We start from the raw sequence: 22,284 nt of genomic DNA, 5'->3' as shown, positions 1-22,284 counted from the left end.
CAATATTTTTTAAACTGTAATTCTGTGTAGATGGCTATATAACGGGATTGCGCGCTTGTGCATCTGTCCATGTTTTGGATCTATCAGTCAGCGCGAGGAAGATCATTTACATGTCTTATTGCTCTTAAAAAACATTTTAACATCAAGCAATTCCTAATCTATTTTCCAATTACTGCATGTTTTAAGACGAAAACCAAAATGTCAGACGCACATATGGATGGACAACCATCTTTGTATTAGACGTTTTCTGAGATGTGTGTACCGTCCTAAACCATTTTAGCTTAATGACTGTTTTAAGCATTGGAATCGCTAGACGAGAGCTTAATGTACTTATTTTTAAGAAGGTGCATTCCTGAGACGCACATTCTGGAGACATTTAGAATTGGCGGATGGTGAGGTATTAAACTGAAGTTAGACTGAAAAAAAATAAATGTGAGAAGAACGATTATAAGAACTGATGCCCACCCACACCCTCCATTTTATACGTTAGATCCACATTATTATGATTGAAGATTAAATCCACCAGTGTTATTTGTCCTTGTTGTTTTATACACATCTAGTAAAATCCAAATCTAATCTTAAATCAAAATGTATTTAAAATATTTAATCAGCTCTGCCTTACCGTCACATTGTACAATACAGGAGTGCAGGATGAGATAGCGTGACTACATGTGATACAAGATAGCATGAAATACCCTTTTATTAGAGAACTGTAGAACACAGTGTAAAACTAAATATTTTCCTTAAATACTGTACATATATCATCTAATGTCAAAGTCTGCAAATACAGCCATTAATATTCACATATTTCATATTTTTCAAGTATGACAAACATGGGGAAGTCTTATATCAAATGAAAGCTCTTATTCTCAGGAATAAAGCTACAGCGTTATTTTTGATCTATTTTCAACACATATCCAACAATCCTCGAATGAATAATAAGGTAAAAAATTGTCCTTTGTAAACATATGGGAACCTTGAGTGTGGACTGCCTCAGATAGCACAGATAGCCACAAATGATACACCATCTTTTCTCTTAGGTCCTACTCTAAAAAATGAGTCCATTCACAGCATTTTCTTTGGTTGTGTTCATTAATAATCCTTTGCTATTTATTATATGTGCAAAACAAAAAATTTATATTTATATGAAAAATGTATTTTCGCACCCTTCAGTAAAATAAGAATATATTTTGAATGCGAAATGCTAAAGAGTTCATTCTTTTTTTGGGTGTTTACTGTCTGCTGCTGGTAACAACCAGAACTGTCTGCAGTCTGCTAGAGCATCCAGAACCAGAGTTATACACTATCAAAGACAGTGTTTACAACATAAAAAAGAAAATTTGGTGTTTTATCATATGAAAAACAACATAAATAACAATATTTGTCACAAACAGCAGCTTTTTATGTAACTTCAAAGGGTTTTCTGCAAAATGATATAAAGATATTGCATTTATTCCACTGTATGTGGTTATGGGAGCACTTCAAATGTTTTTAGGCAGACATTTTATACAAAAAGGGTATTATTCCTCCCATCAGTTGGAGTAAAATAACTTTTGCATTTATTATGATAGAGAAAAAATTCCTTTTTCCTCTGTAAGCTGACAATTGCTGGAATCAAACAAAACTGTCTGCAGGTTTCGTTCCCAATCAGGGCCAGAGTTATACACTTTTAAATACAGAAAAAAAACATCAAAAAGCGCCTATTTATTTTCGTGTTTATTAGATGCCTGACATCACATACAACCATGTTGAGCACTTTTAACAGTGTTTTATGTAATTTCAAAGGGTTTCCTGTAAAATGATACCAAACTTTTGTATGTGCACCTCTGCTTGTGGGTATGAGAAGCTTTTGAAATTGGGTAGGCCAAATCCAGGCGGAAATCCCCAAAATAGCCTCAGAGTGTAAGAGGTTAAGCTCTCGCACATTCATTACTCATCATCGGTCCAAACTATTATAGTGTTCATAACAAGAAGCATGTGTTCACTAATAACATTTCGTCCACAAATTAATTCTGTGATTTTGTCAAGGTGTTAACGATCAGTCTAACTGCTAGAAACATATAAATCCTCCGGCAGGGGCCATTCTAGGATTTTCATTTTAGGGGGGCTCAGCCCCCAGTAAAGGTATGATTAAAAAAATATTATTTGACTATTAGGGTAGGGTTGTATACTACTAACCTTATTGCAATCCACTATTCCATTGTATTCCCTGTGTTTTATATATGGGACTAGAAAATTTTCAGTTGGGAATGGAGATTTTTTTTACAATGAAGACTTCCTGATTCATTATTCACTGTGCAAATACACGACACACGTTTCCAGTACAAACACATAATTTTACTGTTTTTACTGTCATTTTATCTTATAGGTTAATATTATTAATTGATTTAGCCACTGTGTTAATCTGGGAACAAATGTATACAGATCTAAAATATAGAAAAGGGGACTGGCCAACAAGTGATCTACCTTAATACTGAGTTGTCAAGATGCAGTATGATGTGGTTTTCAGGACAGGGTTTAGATTCATCCAGGACTAGGCCTTAATTATATTAGAATGTTTATGTAATTTTTTCAAGCATACCTTACAAAAATATTACAGGTGTGCATCTTGAGACAAAACAATGTGACTGGTGTATTTTAAGATATGTTAGTGCAAGCTACTTTTAGTTAAGAGCTAAAACTCAAACAGACAGTGTCTTGAACTAGACTTAAGCCCTGTCTGGGAAACAGCCCCTATGTCTATGTCTGTAAGGTGAACCCTCAAAAACTTACTAGGAATAATGTATACTACCATACCACATAACACAGTTACACTTTTTAAAAGGAAGAAGTTCAAATGTTGAAATGTAAATATTTTAAATGAAACAAACATAGGCTATTTAACAATCTATACTTTACTTATATTATTAGATTAAAAAAAACAAAAACTTATTTTAAAGAACTGTAAATACAGTCTTGTTCAAAATAATAGCAGTACAATGTGACTAACCAGAATAATCAAGGTTTTTAGTATATTTTTTATTGCTACGTGGCAAACAAGTTACCAGTAGGTTCAGTAGATTCTCAGAAAACAAACAAGACCCAGCATTCATGATATGCACGCTCTTAAGGCTGTGCAATTGGGCAATTAGTTGAAAGGGGTGTGTTCAAAAAAATAGCAGTGTCTACCTTTGACTGTACAAACTCAAAACTATTTTGTACAAGCATTTTTTTTCCTGGGATTTAGCAATCCTGTGAATCACTAAACTAATATTTAGTTGTATGACCACAGTTTTTTAAAACTGCTTGGCATCTGTGAGTCAACCAACTTGTGGCACCTCTCAGCTGTTATTCCACTCCATGATTCATTCACATTTCTTGGTTTTGCTTCAGAAACAGCATTTTTGATATCACCCCACAAGTTCTCAATTGGATTAAGGTCTGGAGATTGGGCTGGCCACTCCATAACATTAATTTTGTTGGTTTGGAACCAAGACTTTGCCCGTTTACTAGTGTGTTTTGGGTCATTGTCTTGTTGAAACAACCATTTCAAGGGCATGTGCTCTTCAGCATAGGGCAACATGACCTCTTCAAGTATTTTAACATATGCAAACTGATCCATGATCCCTGGTATGCGATAAATAGGCCCAACACCATAGTAGGAGAAACATGCCCATATCATGCTCCATGCTTCACTGTCTTCACTGTGTACTGTGGCTTGAAATCAGAGTTTGGGGGTCGTCTCACAAACTGCCTGTGGCCCTTGGACCCAAAAAGAACAATTTTACTCTCATCAGTCCACAAAATGTTCCTCCATTTCTCTTTAGGCCAGTTGATGTGTTCTTTGGCAAATTGTAACCTCTTCTGCACATGCCTTTTTTTTAACAGAGGGACTTTGCGGGGGATTCTTGAAAATAGATTAGCTTCACACAGACGTCTTCTAACTGTCACAGTACTTACAGGTAGTGATGTTAGGTTCTTGAACGAATCGTTCTTTTGAGCCGGTTCTCAGGAAGGAACCGGTCGAGCCGGTTCGCAAATCGAACTGAATCGAACTTTAGTTTTGGGCATAAGTTCCGGGTTGATGACGCAGGACGCACAGCCGAAATAGCGCGTTGAACTAAAAAGGAAGCGAACGAAGTTTGTCGATGATTGCCGAGGCCAGGATTGCCGATGATTCTGACGGATGAGTTGCTGACACTGCGTGTGAATCACTGAGGATTTAAACGAGCCTGATGCGCGAAATTTCTTGATTTATTAGTTTCTTGATATGCTTGTTTTATAAAAAATCTTTAGTTTTAGTATGATTTATTGTGCATGCAAATCATATTGTAGTTGTTTAAGGAAGACCAATGCGTTTAAAAGACAAGTTTATTTATTCTTTATTACACATCCGCAATTGTGCATTCAAGTTGTATGCCTGTCAAAACTGGTCAGTTGTATCTGGCATTTACGATCCGCGATTGAAACTGTGATCACAAACATTACTAACTTGTGAATGAAAGGCAATAAATCAGATATGCCTTCACAAAAACAACTTTCTATTTAAATGTTTTAAGGTGTTGCCACAAACGACTTTATTTGAATGTTTCATTGATACAAGTAGTGATCATTTCTTGATGACATCAGGAACCGGTGAATCGGCTTTTTGATCCGGTTCAATGAGCCGAACGGCCCGAAAAGAGCCGGTTCGCGGAAATGAATCGGACTTTGCATCACTACTTACAGGTAACTCCAGACTGTCTTTGATCATCCTGGAGGTGATCATTGGCTGAGCCTTTGCCATTCTGGTTATTCTTCTATCCATTTTGATGGTTGTCTTCCGTTTTCTTCCACGTCTCTCTGGTTTTGCTCTCCATTTTAAGGCATTGGAGATCATTTTAGCTGAACAGCCTATCATTTTTTGCACCTCTTTATAGGTTTTCCCCTCTCCAATCAACTTTTTAATCAAAGTACGCTGTTCTTCTGAACAATGTCTTGAACGACCCATTTTCCTCAGCTTTCAAATGCATGTTCAACAAGTGTTGGCTTAATCCTTAAATAGGGGCCACCTGATTCACACCTGTTTCTTCACAAAATTGATGACCTCAGTGATTGAATGCCACACTGCTATTTTTTTGAACACACCCCTTTCAACTAATTCAAGTAATTGCCCAATTGCACAGCCTTAAGAGCGTGCATATCATGAATGCTGGGTCTCATTTGTTTTCTGAGAATCTACTGAACCTACTGGTAACTTGTTTGCCACGTAGCAATAAAAAATATACTAAAAACCTTGATTATTCTGGTTAGTCACATTGTACTGCTATTATTTTGAACAAGACTGTATAAGGGGAAATGGCCATAAAAAGCTTGATTTGCACTTTTGATCCAGTTTTTCTACAAAAACCAAGTTTTATAAAAAGATAAACATTTCATATTCGCCCCGTGAAATTATCTGCCTGATGCGTTCAGAACAGCAACTGTACATAAAGCAATGCATCACGCCAGCACCTGACTTTAAAACATGTAACGTTAATCAGCAATACTCTATATAGATGTGTGCTTTTAATGGTAACTTGACTGACCTGCTCCCTTCTTGGCGAATATTTCTGTGATTTTGCAGCATCTCGCGTCTGTCTCTCTCTGCTTCTCCTTTGCGCTGCATATTTGTTAGTTAAAGCCAAAAAGGCATCGGGTTGCCGCCATTAGGTCATGTGGTGGCATTTTCGCGCAGCGATTGACTGACTCGTAGATTTGAAGAGGTCCGTCATTCATTCATATCATATTATTTCACATGTCAACCTGAGCTGACTGCACGGCAAGTCAGAACAGCCGCCAGTCCGCCCTGCACACACACCTTGTACTCCTGATGTTCGCTCTGCTCGGCCCCCCTGCGGAGTGAAAAACGCGCTAAATCCATGCTGACTCAGATCAGGGGAGGAGCCGAAACTTGACGCAGCATGCCGCCTTTTCTAAAGAGTTTTTATAGGGGACTGAAGCGATCACAAATTTATGAATCAAATATTTTTTTAGGGGGGCTGGGCAGAAGCCCCCCTAAAAAGAGCCTAGTTATGCCCCTGTCCTCCGGTGACCCTGCTGCAGGATTATGCCAATGGAAGAATAAGGAGAGAACGAGTCTTTAGGGACCATGGTGATTTCCTGGCCCATGATGATTACTGGCTTATAAGCCGATTTAGATTCCTTAGAGCTGTGCTTTTGGAGCTGTGTGCTGACTTGGGTCCAGTATTAGAGAGGGCAACACGCCGGAACCATGCCATCTCAGTCCAAATACAAGTCCTCACCACTCTGGATTCTTGGCAACCGGCTGTTTCCAGCGGGAAATGGCAGACAGGTAAATTATTTATATAAAAAATATAAGTAATATACTCAACTTTGTTGACCTTTTTGTATATAAAATAATTATATTATAATAATTCTAGCATCTCATCATAGGTCTGATGAATCACAGCCGCTGGCTCATCACCCCATTTTTAAACCCGCAGAGGAATCTCATTATAATGAGGTCCACTCTCGTGCCCGTGCACTTGTGGACCATGCCATTGGCATCCTGAAATGCAGATGGCGTGCTCTGGATGCCTCGGGTGGCAAGACTTTTATACCATCCAGCAAAAGTGTGCAAGATTATCAGGGCGTGTGGTGTTTTGCACAATGTAGCACTGAGGAACGGTATTCATCTCCCTCCTGATCTCCCTCTACCCCAGCATTATGACCCCGAAACCACAGCCCCCTGCCCGACATGAGGGATATCAGTGAGGTGCAAGAATCCGTGAGGATGTCATGCTGCGTTTGTAAAAAAAAGCCAAAAATCAAGGTTCATGTTTTAACTGCATTAAACTGTTGACAACGTTTATTTTGTCTCGCTGTAACTGCAGGATGGCGTCAGTGAGCACCCGACCACTTTTGGATGTGCCAGACGCAGAAGGTGCATTGCTTTGAGTCGGACACTGTGCATCTGCATCCAAGGACCCCTCAACCTGAACCTGCTGTTCACCGATCGCTTCAGAGTCCGGAAGGACTGGAGGACAAACATTGGCAACATTAACCACCCACACACTCAAATGTACAACGTAAATGATTAAAAATCTGTTTAACCTTGCTCCTCTGTGGTCTCAGTCACCTCAGTGTCTCCCTCCTTTTCCGACATAATCCTACACACGCTGACCTCCCCAATTATGGCAGCGATTTTGCGGTTCACTGATGTGAGATCAGCTGTACTTGGGTCCAGGCATGCTCTGGCGGTGGGAGGACAGTTTTCTCTTTGCCTCCACCTTGAATAAATGAGAATCTTATAAAACCTTCTGAAATATTGTTGCAGCAGCAACACTTTGCCACTCGCACTGCTTCTTTTTATTACTGATCCCACTCTTTTGGCCACCAAATAACACCATTTTCCGAGCCTCCACCTCCCCTAAAAGTGTTTCAATCTCAGTGTCTGACAAATTAAGTTTTTTTTTTTTTGGTCTATTCTTACTTGAAGCCTTATTCAAAGTAACACAAAAACATGTTTTCACTTTCTTCAATGGATTAATTGGTGGGTTGCATGCCAGTTTACCAGGTATATATTGGATGCCAGTTTCATTTACATGTGGATCAGCAATCATGAGGTTATTTAAAAATGGGCGTGTACAGGGCGGGATATGAGGCTCGTTCACGTACACACATCTGCAGGTGATCATCAGTGATTTATAAAAGGAAGAATTGCTTACAGGTGTGCGTACGCACGGTTTTATAAGTCTGAATATTTGTTGGCGTACACCATTTTTGGCTTTTGGGCACACATAAACTATAAATAAGGAACCTACGCACAGTTTTATAAATGAGACCCCTGGTGTGTGTTGTCTGCAGCCAGACTCTTCTCATTGCAGCTGCAAAAGCATGATTCAGTCAGGCTTTAGAAATTCGAGGAGAAAAGTGTTCCCCCAATGTATCAGCTATCAACGTAATGACTGGTTCCCTCCTCTAAACCAAGGTTATGTTGAGTAACCTTATACATTTTCACTGGTCGAGTGAATGTCTGCACACATTTTTTATATCATGAAACCATTTACATAAGCAAGAAACTTTAGGTCTTTGATTTTAACTTGCACAGCTAATTTTTTAACAAGAACAAGTAATCTATCAAATTAAGGATTGTCATATAGTTTCTGTTTTTGTATAAAAGCAATATTTCATTCCTGTTATGGGGTGGGCGATATGACCAAAATCTTATATCATGATATAAGTCATTTTATATCATGATAACAATATGTATTACGGTAGAGTTGTCTTTTTCTTTTTACCAATATCAGTATCACAAAAGCCTAATCTCACAAAGTTCCGTGGGATAGACACAGAATTTTTTGCTCATTTTCCGTGGCATTCTCACGGATCTTCGCATTTTTCCGTGGCCCTGCTACGGACTGTCTTTTTCCGTGGCATTCTCACGGATTGCTTACTCAACTGCTTTTTCCTATTTTCAAACCATTTTCATTTTGGTTTAGGGTTAGATTTGGTGTTTGCGTTATTATGTCACTTTAACTCTTGGTTTATTCTATTTTTTCTGATGTATTCTTTTATATTTTCTAAACTTTAAACAATTGTTGCCTGGCGTTAGGGTTAGAGTTGGGTTTAGGTAGAGATGTCATTTCATGTAAATCTAACCCTAAACCGAAGCGACAATGGTAAGAAAATAGGACAAAACAGTTGAGTAACCAATCCTTGAGAATGCCACGGAAAAATTAGCAAAAAATTCTGTGACTATCCCACGGAAATTCGTGAGATCAGGCTGCAAGCTTAAAAGAAGAAGACAAAACAAAAAACAAACAATACTCAAGCTCACTGATAAACGCTGATGAAATAATATATACATCCATGGAAATTTTCCTAAAATACATGTAAAAACATTAGCTTTTTGTTATTGAGAAATGAATTGTTAACTTGTTTTCTCTGTAGTATTCCAACCCATTCTCACCAAAAAGCGTACAAATGACACGCAGTGTGATTATCGTGCAATAGATACGCCAAATTCCGATTTTGCGTGCATATGATACGCCAGTCCTTCCCATTCACTTATATGGCGAATCGTTTCGTGACGTTTTATTTATTGTTTTCTCATTTGTTTTCTGTTTTTTTACCATTTTCGCTTGGGTTTAGGGTTAGAACATATTTTTGTTATATAAAAATGACATCCTAACCCAAACCCCAACTCTAACCCCAACTCCAAGCGACCATGGCTTAAATATAGATAAAAACTTAGAGAAACCTGTATATTAAATAACCTGCTTAAACAAATGTGAAATCTAACCCTAAACCCAAGCGAAAATGGTTTAAAAAACAGAAAACAAATGAGAAAACAATAAATAAAACGTCACGAAACGATTCGCCATATAAGTGAATGGGAAGGACTGGCGTATCATATGCACGCAAAATCGGAATTTGGCGTATCTATTGCACGATAATCACACTGCGTGTCATTTGTACGCATCTTGGTGAGAACGGGTTGCGTATTCAAGATCGGAAAACACTGAATCTCTTTTGTTATTTGGATCATGTTTTCCCCATTTAAATTTTCATTAAATAAATGCAAATAAAAACATTATTTTTTTTAGGAACTTGGCAGAAATGTTGCTGGTAGTGAATGAAACAAAAACGATAATTTTACTTAAACACAAACCTATAAATAGTACATTTAGAAAAACTGAATATAATCTTAAAAAGCTCTCTTTTTTCCGTAGCTGTCTAGGCAGTATAAAGGTAGAAAAGTGATTTAGTTAAGAAAATCTCTCACTGCTGTTTGAGTGACAGACAGAAGCAATATTAGGTAACTTTCCCTTTAAGACCAAAGTCTGGATCCAATATACTGTTACACATGTTTTCTTTTTTTAGCTGTTTTTTTTCTTTAGCTGTTTTCGTTCTCTTCAGACATAAATGACTGTGTTTATAATGATTTTTGCTAAGGCAAGCATTTTGAAGCAATGTGTATTTAGGGACAATAAAGGGTCAAAATGCTCAATGAGCAGCGGATGCATGGCTTGCACGCGACTCTCACACAGAACAAGCACATGCATATAGCCCAGTTGTTTGTGCTTTAACAGCTTAAAATCACTTGTTTTAAAACTGTAGTGCTTAAATACGTGTGCAAACGACCACTCACACAGCAAAGTGTCATGAGCGCGTAATCTTGATAGAGACAATAGTCTAAAATCTCTACCGGTTGAAAAATTTCTACCAGTTTATCATACCTATCGATTTATTTCCCACCCATACTGTTATTTACAGTGTATATTCTTTCATAAGGATTTACATGCTGATAAAATAAAATGTACATATGTCTGTGCTGTTAAATTTTTATACTTTTAAGAAATTTCAATTGGCATACGTACTAGTTCATGCGGCGCAATTTCATTATGAAACAAAAAACAGGCAATCAGTTTTCTAAGACTTCTGAAGTTGATCAAATTAGGTAGATTCTAAAGTAAAATCTAAATTGCTGATTGACAACTTGTTTTATCTAACAAAGTAAACTAACACAAAACTTCAGTATTGACAAACCCAGTGTAGAAGTCTAAAACTGTTGCATCACTAAATGTCGAGCAACAGATAACCATAGATGATTGTGTTCATAGAAAGGGGGTGGGAACTGGTTAATGTTTAAAGATTTCACTCAGCTGATGTTCAAAAAACTATAAATTGATTAAGCTTAAACCAAACAGTTACCCGTCAACAGGACTTGGAGGGTAAGTGACAATAATAATTTTTCGTAATTACATCAAAATCTGCAACAGTACATAATCTACAAGATAAAGTACAGTAAATTATAAATAATTCATGTAGTTTTCTGATTCTTATTAGGCTTAAAAGTCATGCCATGCAGAAAATCCATTTGTTTGTATCATGTTATGCTCTTTGATTCTTAAACATATAGGTGAACAAAATGTGGGGAAAGATATACTGCGGTGTGATTGGTGCTTTGCTTGTGGCAATTGCCTGGTCTGCACCACATGATGGCCATGACCACGGTGGCCATGAGGCTGACCACCATCACCATGTTCACCATGGGAAAGATGAACCCCATCCCAAGCATGATGGCAATGACGCCTGCCACCTGCTTGCTCCAGCCAATGCTGATTTCGCCTTCGCTCTCTACAAGAAACTTGCCCTCAAACCCGAAACCCAGGGCAAGAACATCTTCTTCTCGCCGGTTAGTATTGCCATGGCTTTAAGCATGCTGGCTGTAGGGGCCAAGGGTGAGACTCATTCAGAGATTTTCAGCAGTCTAGGATACAGCAATCTTCAGGCTCAACAGGTCAATGAGGGTTATGAGCACATGCTCCACATGTTTGGCCACAACAAGGATGCTATGCAGCTGGAGGCTGGTTCTGGTGTAGCCATAAGAGAAGGTTTCAAAGTGACTGACAAGTTCCTTAAGGATATTCATCACTACTTTGACAGTGAAGCCTTTAAAGTTGACTTCTCCAAGCCTGAAACTGCAGCGCAGGAGATTAACAAATTCATTGCCAAGAAAACCCACGACAAGATAACTGATATGGTTAAGGACCTGGACCCCAGTTTGGTGATGATGCTGATTAATTACATGTACTTCAGAGGTACTGCAATTCTCTTCAAATTAATTGATATATTTCCCATATATACTGATCTTCATAGACGTCTTAGTTTGTTGACTGAAGATCTTTTTTCCTTGTAGGAAAGTGGGACAAGCCATTCGATGTAAAACAAACCCACAAAGCTGATTTTCATGTGGACAAGGACACCACGGTAGAAGTTGACATGATGAAAAGAACGGGACGCTATGACATCTATCAGGACCATGACAACCACACTACAGTCTTGATGGTACCCTACAAAGGCAATACTTCTATGATGATCGTTCTCCCAGATGAAGGCAAAATGAAGGAGGTGGAGGACATCATCTGCAGACACCATATTCAGAAGTGGCACGATAAACTCTTCAGAAGGTATTTCTAACCAAATCACATGTTAAATGACCCCTGACCTTTTCTTTGGATTTAAGTGAATTATGTGTAATCACATAATTGATTACCTTGTGCCCTGTAGCTCTGTGGACCTGTTCATGCCCAAGTTCTCCATCTCTGCATCGATCAAGCTGAAACCGATTCTGCAAGAAATGGGAATAAACAATGCATTCAGTGACAACGCAGATTTCTCTGGAATTACAGAGGAGGCCAAAGTCAAGGCATCACAGGTGTGTTCAAAAACAATCTCTGTTTCTAAACCTTTGTGGCTGATATAGGTCATTTGCAACCATATTTAAATACACTGTTTTTTCAAGAAAATTTCTAACATTATGATCCATCTCCAGGTTCTCCACAAAGCAGTTCTTAGCGTTGATGAGAAGGGCACCGAGGCAGCAGCTGCAACTACAATAGAGATAATGCCAATGTCCCTGCCAGACTCTATTGTCCTTAACCGACCTTTCATGCTTATGATTGTAGACGACAACACCAAGAGTGTCCTCTTCATGGGCAAGATCTCCAATCCAAAAGAATAAATTCCTAGTCCAAACAGAACTTTCCACCCTTTCTGTAAGGCTGCTAATCTTGGACGCTACAGAGATCTTGAACTGTCATAAATGTGCAGCGTTGAAAATCAACACATAATGTTATGTGTTTTACACATAAGGAAATTAACAAAATTAAAATGTTCTCCACTAACATAAGATGAAGACTCAAGAAAGTTATTGTTTATTTTTTTGGTCACCCACTAATGTGTATTGTTGACAACACAGACAAATAAGTTATTTGAAATATCAACGGAGCTATTTCAAGTAAACACAGGGCTAATATATGAAAAATATATAGAAAGAAAACCAGCATACGCCTGTACAATCCAACAACCTAAACAAAATAAGGGGCGAAAAAAAAATGTCCAGACACATTCTTCTGAATGAAACAAACTGCAATAGCACATGCACAGATTGAGGTCACAATCTATGTAGGACTTAGAGTGCTGGTTTAAAAATAAAATGAGATATAATTTTATCAATTTATTAATTCAAATATAAAAATGTAAATAAATAAACTTATAAACATATTTAAATCTGTTTTTTAAATTCATGTTTTAAAATGTAGTTAAATTAAATAGATTAATAAAAAAATAAAATCTATATTGAAAAAATAAAATAATAATAATAATAATAATACAACTAAATTTAAACATATTTGGTTTTAAATGAAAACCGACAAACTCTTTAAAACTCTTAATTTAATTAATGATTTCAAATATAAATAAATAAAACAATAAAATAGTACATATTAAATTGAGTTTTTAAAAAGTATTTTCCAATAGCTTCTCCCTCTATTTGTCATTTACTTTATATTTTCAATGCTTTTCTTTTTCCATTTGTCACTCAAGTTAGAAAATGCCATTGCTCAGTACACACGCGGGAGCAACCAATACATTTTCAAGTTAGTTCTGAGATACACCCTCCCTCTTCAACATGACATTTTTTAGGTAAATGTAAGACAGAATGTCATTGGTCAGCATAGATCTACCATCAACATGAACTTTATACTTTGCGCATGGTGCAAGCTACACAAGTGGCAAAAGAAGCAAAAAAGTCAACTTTGTACACTACACTGTATGTGGTACATACAAAACATTTACTCCACGCCAACAGGGCCAAAGATACCCCAGAACAAGTAAACATGAATAGGGCATGTGAGTGGGATGTGGTTGCATTGTTCTTTTGCACGCGAGTGACAGATTAACAGAGAAAAAAAGTAAAATTGATGTAATGACCAATGTATGGAAAGGTAAGCCATATGTGACCTCAGCATTTAACCTATGAAGTGAGTAGGAAACAAATGCACTCCCCGGGAGCAATGGGTGGCCAGGTGTCTTGCCCAAGGGCACCTCAGTCGCAACCTTGGAGATTTGAAGTTATTAACCCAGAAATAAAATCCATTCACTGAAGCGTCCAGGGTATTGTCATCAACTCTAGGTAAGTACTGGATAGTACCAGATACATACTTAAAGTGTAGGTATACTGTACCTAACAAGAAACACTACTGTACTTACAAATGAATGTACAATTTAAGTATTTAGTATTTACAGGCAAGTGTGGGTTAATGGCAGGTACTTATAGTGTACATATATGATTACTAATAACAAACATTACTACACTAAAAAATGTATATACTATATAAAGTAATGTATATACTATATATGATAATATAATGAACAAACCAATTATGACGGCATAATAAACAAATATTCATTATTGGAGTATTATGTAGTGTAGCTACAAAACAAATTTTTCATTATTTATTGAATCTCATAACTCAAGTCTTACATAAAATAGTGCTGCAAGGTTATTGAATTTTTTTACTAGTTACAGCACCAAGAAAGTATACACCATTAGTCAGCTCATTATTAACACCACAAATAACTTGTAATTAAGTGATTTCTAATACTCATTATACATAATAAAAATATATAATGTTAAATATATAATCATTATGTTAAAGAATGAAAAAAATGCCCTAATGAAAATCCAAGTTTTATCTTGAAAGGCAGAGTAAAGGTTTGATTAACCTCTGGTTCATTCCCCCTTTTCACCTTTAACCTTTGGTAGAGCTTTTGCTCCAGGATAGTGGGCTTAATCAATACCCTGCTCTTCATAAATCTAGCAAAGGAGCATTGCTGGGAGATCAAATAATAAAAATTAACGCAAGCTTTATTGTGTTTGGTATGCAGTCCGTTCTCCATGCTTCTATCTCATGTTTATATTTTTTTTCGATGCCACCTCCGTCAGAAATGAAAATGCTCTTCCTGAATACTCTCGGCACTTAGATGGTTTTGCATTTAACCATACACACATAGGCAATTAAAAAATAAAAAGCAACATTCACAACTTTGTGCACAACAGAAAGGCTTTTAAAACGGTTGCTTTTTAGACTTTAAACATCATCTGTTTGGTTTTCTTGTCTGTAAAGATAGACTGAACCCCCCCCCCCCCCTTTACACCCACCTGTACAACCCCACCTTTGCAATTCCAAACATCAATGCACACCACTGGTGCTTGTTAATGTTTGTTGTTATATTTTGTTATATTTTTCAGACCTTGGTTGAGAAACCACGGTTTCTTCTATACTGACAGGGAACAAAGGCATTTGCGTGTAATGCTGATCATATGGAACAGATTTCCCCTCAGGGAGAACTCTGCTCTTGAGCCATCCCTGAAGAGGTCAAGCCAAAAGGAATCACATTGTACATTGTGGCCATCAGACCCATTTTTTTTTTTACTTTACAGAGTGAACATGAACTCTCAAGTAGGTAATTTAGAGTATCCTGGAGAGGTGATGTCTCCAAACTCCAACGTCTCAATACCGGGGTACCTCAAAGCTCAGTGCTTGGACCATTACTCTTTTCTACATGCATGACATCCCTGGGTTCTGTCATTTGGAAACATGGTTTTTCTTACCACTGCTATGCGATGACACACAGCTACACTTGCCGTTCCTGCCTGCATCTCAACAGAGTGACATCTCACCCTAGATGAAGGATCATCATCTCCAGCTGAGCCTGGCAAAGACAAAACTGCTTTTCATATCGTCTGACCCTAAGATTCATCACAATCTTTCCATTCAACTAGGTTTTTCGACCATTACGCCTTCATCCTTGAAGGAAAGGAAACCTGGGAGTGGACATTGATGATCAGCCTACTTTTACAGAGCATGTTGCCAGCATCTTCTGCTCTTGTAGATCCATCCTCTAAAACATTAGGACAATTAGACATTTTCTATCTGAGCATGCTACACAAGTCCTAGTCCAGGCTCTTGTCCTTTCCAGACTGAACTATTGCAACATGTTACTGGCCGGGCTCCCAGCCTGCACAACTAAACCCCTACAGATGATCCAGAATGCTGGGACAAGAGTGTTCTTCAATGAGCCAAAGTGGGCGCACGTCAGGTTACACTGGCTTTCTATAGCAGCTCGCATCAAATTCAAAGCTCTGGTCTTGGCCTTTAAAATCACTATTGTGTCAGCACCCCCTTACCTTCAATCACTTATCCAGGTTTATTTATTCTCTAGATCCCTGCGCTTTGCCACAGAGTGACGGCTTGTGGTGCCATCCCAAAAAGGGAAAAAAATCAATACCACATAACGTCTCTGGGTCGGTTGCACATCTGTGGAAAGATCTGCCGGTTGCGACAAGATCTGCTGACTCTGTAGCAGTCTTTAAGAACACTTCTCATTTGCTAACATCTCACTTGTTAATATCTTTTCTTTTTTATCTTTGTCATTACCTTCTCTGTCAAAAATAAAATTACTAACAATTGGCTATGTATACTCTGTTAGACTTGACTAATGCACTTATGTTTTGCTGTTCTTGTGTTTCTCTAATTGCTTATTTTGGTACCTCATTTGTAAGTCGCTTCAGATAAAAGCATCTGCTAAATGACTAAATGTAAATGTACTACAAATGTCATTTCCAATAACAAACACATTATCCCAAGTTGACGTTTTAACAGTCCATTTGTCACAGGCCATTTCATCATCACTGACAATTGACAGTAATCTAGAAAAGAGGTAAATTAGGATTTCTGACTTGCTTTTTAATCTTGTGTAGATAACTTTCATATGGAAATGCATAAAAAGAGTCAAGACAATGTTGTTGTACCTCATCTGCTAGATGGACCAAAGAATGTACAATATAAACCAATTGATTTTTTCCATATTTCACAAATTAACAAAAGATCTAGGTACTGTAAGGTGCCAACATACTGTGTGTGGCAGAACTCTCTAGGACTGACAAAAATTGCAATACCAGAGGAGAATAGTGTGAAATTGCTATACATATTTCTGTCCAGAAAGGTACTTAAGAGTACAGGTACTGTGTACAGTGGAACTTGCTGTAATTCAGTGGCCTTTCAGCAATCTAATTAAAAAAAGACATGCTGTTACAGAGCCCCCCCCCCCAAGAGCAAGAAAAAAGAAAACAACCAGACAGAATCCAGGTGGGTGGAAGAACGGCGATGGAACAGGGGGAGGAAAGGTGGTTCAGGTGTGAGATTAGACAAGGGCAGATCAGGTAGCCAGGGCTGTACCGGCATAGCAGGAACCAGAGGCCAGGGGATAGGCCACTTTGGATGGGACAGATAGACTTGGGAACTCAGGAACATCCATATTTGCTAAGGCAGAGTCTATGGAGCTTGGGAGTGAGCATATTGGCTGACCTACAGGACCCAGGAAACTCAGGGGCGACCATTTCGAATTTGACAGGACTCTTAGAAAACAGGTATACTCGTATTATGGTCGGGGCAGGAAATTCAGGCTAAGCCAACTTGGTCAGGACAGGAAGCTCTGGTTCTGACCTTTCAGCCATGACAGGAAGCCAATGAGACTCCGGTTCAGACCTTTTAGCTATGACAAGAAGCTCAGGTTCATCCTCTGAGGGAAGTGAAGAACAAAAAGCAGAGCACACACCACAGACCCATAGCCATTACAGAAAGTCCCATGGACAGGGGACATACCTCAAATGCCACAGGGACCACAGAACTAGACACTGCCAAACTTGGAACACCAGCTGCTCGTACAGACACCAGAGGGGTATCCACCAGGCTAAACATCATCAGTTCCATGTGAAAGAATATTCTCCAAAGATGGTGAAATTGTTAAAGAAAGAAATTGCATGTCGCCATATTTGTAGCCTTTTATATTATAAAATATTATACAAAAATTAAAATATATTATATTTATTATATTCCTAAATAAAAACCACATAATTGAATGAATACCCTCCTCCACATTGTTCAAGCCCTGTCCAGTTGCCCTCTACCACATTATACAGGTACATACAGTACAAAGACTGAAAAAGGACAACTGAAACACAAGGGCTATATATACACACATCAGTTAACAAAATAACAAGACACCCCTGGGAAACAATCAGACAAGGACCAATGGAACAAAAAAATACAAAGAACTACAGACATGGCAGACAAAGACATCACTTCAAAATAAGAGACATGGACTAGGGAAACATAAGACAGGACTGTTATACAGGACTTGGTTTGCAGGAAAGGGTGCAATATTTTCATAAACTAAAGTGAATAAGTGGTAAAAATCTGTACGACCTGGCCCGACGTGGACTGACGACCCAACAATTCTTGTATTTCTTATCTGGACATTGTGAACTATTTCATTTTTTCGCCAAGCCCATACACCGCTGAAGACGTTAATGTTATAAAAGCTTGGAGGTCTGTAACTAGATGGTGTGTGGAAAGGTAAGAGAGGAACAGCATTAGCTCACCCTGCTGAAAAAAACAGCATACCAGCAAGACCAGCATATGTTGTGTTTTGGTGCTGGTATGCTGGTGAATACTAGCTAAACCAGCATAGACCAGCATAATTCCCATGCTGGTTTGATGCTGGTTTTTTCAGCAGTTCATCAACGACTTGTGTGTTGTGAAAGCCAAGATAGACACTTTTTTGCACTCTTTGTTATAACTTTTGGCGGTCTGTAGTACTCCTCCTGTTTTTCTTGGCCTGATCGATTAGTACAGCCCAAAACACAACAGTAAGTGACAATTTTCAGCAGCAACAATGTACAAGTTCGATCAATAGCATTGTTCAATAGCATTGTTTACGGCCAATATGGCCGACTTCCAGATTGATGAAATTGTTGTGAAACCCCTCTATAGTGTGTTTTGTCTTAGTGCTAAAGATGGTCCTACCGTCCTTTGGAAGTATACAAACCAGTTTTAAATGCTGTCACAGAGTGAAAATGTCTCAGAAATTTCATTATCCAAATATTCTGAATCAGACGTTTGAATCGGCCTATCACAATCACCAACCAAAAAACTCTCATCTGTGTCTGATTGTACCTCCATGCCACCTTCCTCCTCACTAAAGATCACTTCAGGTGCTATGTCTAAAAAAGTGTTATATTGGCTGCTCTTGCCAACATTAGTGTATGTACAATTTTGATTCTCTTTAAAAGACTCTCCACTAACATGTCCAAGGTCTGTTGTGATCTGAAAGTCAATCATATTTTTGCAGTCATCCCTAATTTGTTTTAGTTGTTTATCTACATCTACATGTGTCCTTTGTCTTAAGATGGTGCTCAAGACTGGTACAGTTTTTCTATTCATTTAATCAAAAAAATAAATAAATCAGAAATACAAAAGACAGATTTAATTGTTTTGGTTATATCCATCCATAACTTCTTTTTGGCTATCTATCTTTAATTGTTTTTCTTTAGTGACAAAGAAACAGATCGAGTCTTGCCCTTTGGTTGCACTTTTTGGACTCTACAAATGTCACTGGCTTAAATGCCACAAAATTAAGAAAAAGTAGTGGCAAGCCAATTATGCACACTATTAGTGAATAATAGTACATATGAAAAGTTCCAATCAGGATTTAGGCCCCACCATAGCACAGAGACAGCACTGCTTAGAGTTGTGGTACAATCTCAGTTCTTATATTACAAGACCTGTGTAGCCTTTGACACAATAGATCACACAATCTTACTCATTAGACTAGAAAACTATGTTTTCATCAATGGTCAGGTGTTAATCATATTTAACCGACTGCTATCACTTTGTTTATGTAAATGAGGGAAAGTCATGTCACTCTCAGGTTAAATACGGTGTACCGCAGGGATCAGTTACGCCCTATCCTTTTCATATCTCAAAAATATGCCATATGCTTAGCCATGCTTGTATGACCTCAAGAATAGAGTATTGGTACTCGTTACTCAGGGGGTGTCATGCAAATCAGGTAAACGAGCTTCATCTGGTTCAAAACCCCGCTGTGCAAGAGTGCTTACTCAATCTAAGAAGTAGAGCTTAGATTCTCTGCCCGCGGGCCGGGTCGGGCCGAAATTTCCAGCCACATCCTCGGGTCGGGTCGGGCACGTCACGTGTCACACCTGCTGTGCGTGCTGCACTATTCGCTTAAGTGTAACTGCAACATCATGGAGCTTGAACAAACAAAGAAAAAAATTAAAACAGGAGAATTCAATTTGAGCACGTTTGGAGGAAAATCGGAGGTATGGAAACATTTTAAACTAGTCGTGGGGAGTGACAACACGTGTGTTGGTTTTGTCTCATGCAATAAATGCGGCACGCTGCTCGTCTATGACAGCAAAAACACGGGTACTTCGACGATGAACAGACACATGAAGCAGGCTTGCCATGACAGAAATTATGATAGCGGTCAGCATCAGCCCTCAATGTCCTCTTTTGTTACTCCTCCAAGCATTCCCCTGAGGGCAAGGCAAGCCGTCACAGCGAAATGCGTTGAGTTTTGCTGCAAGGACATAAGGCCGTTTTACGTTTTAAATGGCCAGGGCTTCGAGCGGCTAGCTCAAGAATTAATCAATGTTGGTGCTACATATGGTCGTGTATCGGCCGAATCCATTCTGCCTCATCATAGCACAGTTTCCAAGGCTTGTATAGAAAAGGCAGATGAGAGGAGGGAAGTTCTGGCACAGACGCTTAAAGATGCTCTAAAGAATGGAGACATAGCGATGAGCACGGATATGTGGACTGATGACTACAGAAAAATAAGTTACATCGCAATAACTTGCCATTACATCACCGACGATTACGATTTAGTTGGCAAAACTCTCACCACCGCAATGTTTCCCGTGGAAGATGCTAAAAGGGGAAAAAATATCAGACGCGAGATAGTGGGCTTGTTGGTTAACAAATTTGGCCTCGACCCTAGCTCCCTCAACCTAATAGTGTGGGTAACAGATGAAGGCAGCAACATAATCAAAGCCCTAGAACCATATAGAAGGCTTTCTTGTCTTGACCACCTTATTAATACTGTCCTTCGCCACGGTCTGCATGCCGACGCACTGTCCGAAAACGCGCCGGATATAGGAGAGACCATATCTGCTGCGAAAGGACTTGTAAGGTATCTAAAACAATCTGGACTGGTTGCGCAATTGTCAAAGACAGTGCTACAGATGGGGGAGACGCGATTCAGCACAGTGTACCTCACACTCAAGTCACTGCAAGACATATACGCAGAGCTACGAGAGAAACTGGAGACCCGCGGTGAAGTTGAGCGCATCGAAAATATTGCACCTGACTTATTGAGCTTTCTGGTCACATTTTTGGAGCCATTTTATAATGCCCAGAGAGAGTTGGAGGGCGACAAATATGCAACCATAAACCTGGTCTGCCTCTGGGTTGAGAGACTGAAGAGACATTGCCAGCCCTCTCCCACTGACTCACCGCAGCAAGCATTTGTGCGCCAGAGACATGCCGAGTTCATTGTGCAAAAAATCAAGGTGAACATGCTTCACAAAGTTGCTCTTTTCCTCTGGCCCAAATTCAAGAAATTGAGGATGATGTCTCCTGTAGAGATAGCTGAAGTACATGTTCACGTTCGCACCTTACTCTTGCCTGTGGAGGAAGATGCTGCGGTGGCTCACGGTGCAACGAGCAGTACTGGCTTCACACCACCAGCAGCCAGGCCCAGGAGAGACTCCGAATTTGCTGAGTGGGAGAACCAAGACGATGATAACAAACCAGATGAGGATGAAGTGGCTATGTACAATTCACAAAAGCATGCCATGGATAACGACCGGGATCTCCTGAAATGGTGGAAAGTGAATGGATTGGTGTACCCAAAACTAGCCAGGCTGGCAAGATCCGTCCTCTGCATCCCAGCAAGCAGCAGCAGCAGCGAACGGGTGTTCAGCGCAGCTGGCCGAACGATAGAGCAGAGGAGGACCGCTCTGAAACCAGAAACTGTTGACGCAATCTTGTTCTTGCATGACAACATGTAGAACCATGTAAGTAGCTATAGCTTTGTGATGAATATGACATTATATAATTATTACATAAATGCAGGCAGCCTTACTTGGCCTAATCAATTTCTCTTAATCTACAGGCTCATACACAGGCAGGAGGCTACCAGAATGGAGCAGCGTTTTTGCACTATATGCCTACGTTTTCTAATAGGCTTTAAAATATTTATAATGTTTAAAATTATATTATAAAATATTATATGTTCTAAAACATTGTTTAATTTTATTAAAGTAGTAGGCCTATAATCTTAGGCCATTATTTTCTGTGTTCATCATTGTTCACGGTTTATTTTATTTTTTTATGTTTCTTTATTCGAAATTTCAATCCATTTAGGATCCATTCAGTTGTTTCTTAATAAACAATCAACGCAGTTTACATGCTTCTTTCTTGTCGTATTATTCATCAAGATAATAATAAATGCACGCACAATTATAAACTTGATAAATGTTATAGATATCTTTTACCATGCAATGTATTTCAACATTTGCAAAATTCAGAATTAAATTAATGTTCT

At 38.7% G+C, this 22,284-nt stretch overlaps 2 protein-coding genes across 2 annotated transcripts; both read left to right on the top strand.

Moving 5' to 3' along the window:
* Positions 1 to 10,563: 10,563 nt before the first annotated feature.
* LOC135739122 (alpha-1-antitrypsin homolog) lies at positions 10,564 to 12,656 on the top strand. Its single transcript, XM_065257404.2, has 5 exons — positions 10,564 to 10,697; positions 10,886 to 11,567; positions 11,666 to 11,936; positions 12,037 to 12,184; positions 12,302 to 12,656. Exons 2-5 carry the CDS (start codon positions 10,895 to 10,897, stop codon positions 12,488 to 12,490), a joined length of 1,281 nt encoding a protein of 426 aa, XP_065113476.1. The 5' UTR covers positions 10,564 to 10,697; positions 10,886 to 10,894; the 3' UTR covers positions 12,491 to 12,656.
* An 8,046-nt stretch (positions 12,657 to 20,702) lies between these two features.
* On the top strand, positions 20,703 to 22,012 carry LOC141283057 (zinc finger protein 618-like). Its single transcript, XM_073816307.1, has 2 exons — positions 20,703 to 21,754; positions 21,853 to 22,012. The coding sequence occupies exon 1, from the start codon at positions 20,921 to 20,923 to the stop codon at positions 21,746 to 21,748; it is 828 nt and encodes a 275-aa protein (XP_073672408.1). The 5' UTR covers positions 20,703 to 20,920; the 3' UTR covers positions 21,749 to 21,754; positions 21,853 to 22,012.
* The last annotated feature ends 272 nt before the right edge of the window (positions 22,013 to 22,284 follow it).

This window comes from Paramisgurnus dabryanus, chromosome 12, assembly GCF_030506205.2.
Source record: "Paramisgurnus dabryanus chromosome 12, PD_genome_1.1, whole genome shotgun sequence".
Classification (NCBI taxonomy): domain Eukaryota; kingdom Metazoa; phylum Chordata; class Actinopteri; order Cypriniformes; family Cobitidae; genus Paramisgurnus; species Paramisgurnus dabryanus.
This window is presented reverse-complemented; position numbering and strand designations above follow the sequence as displayed.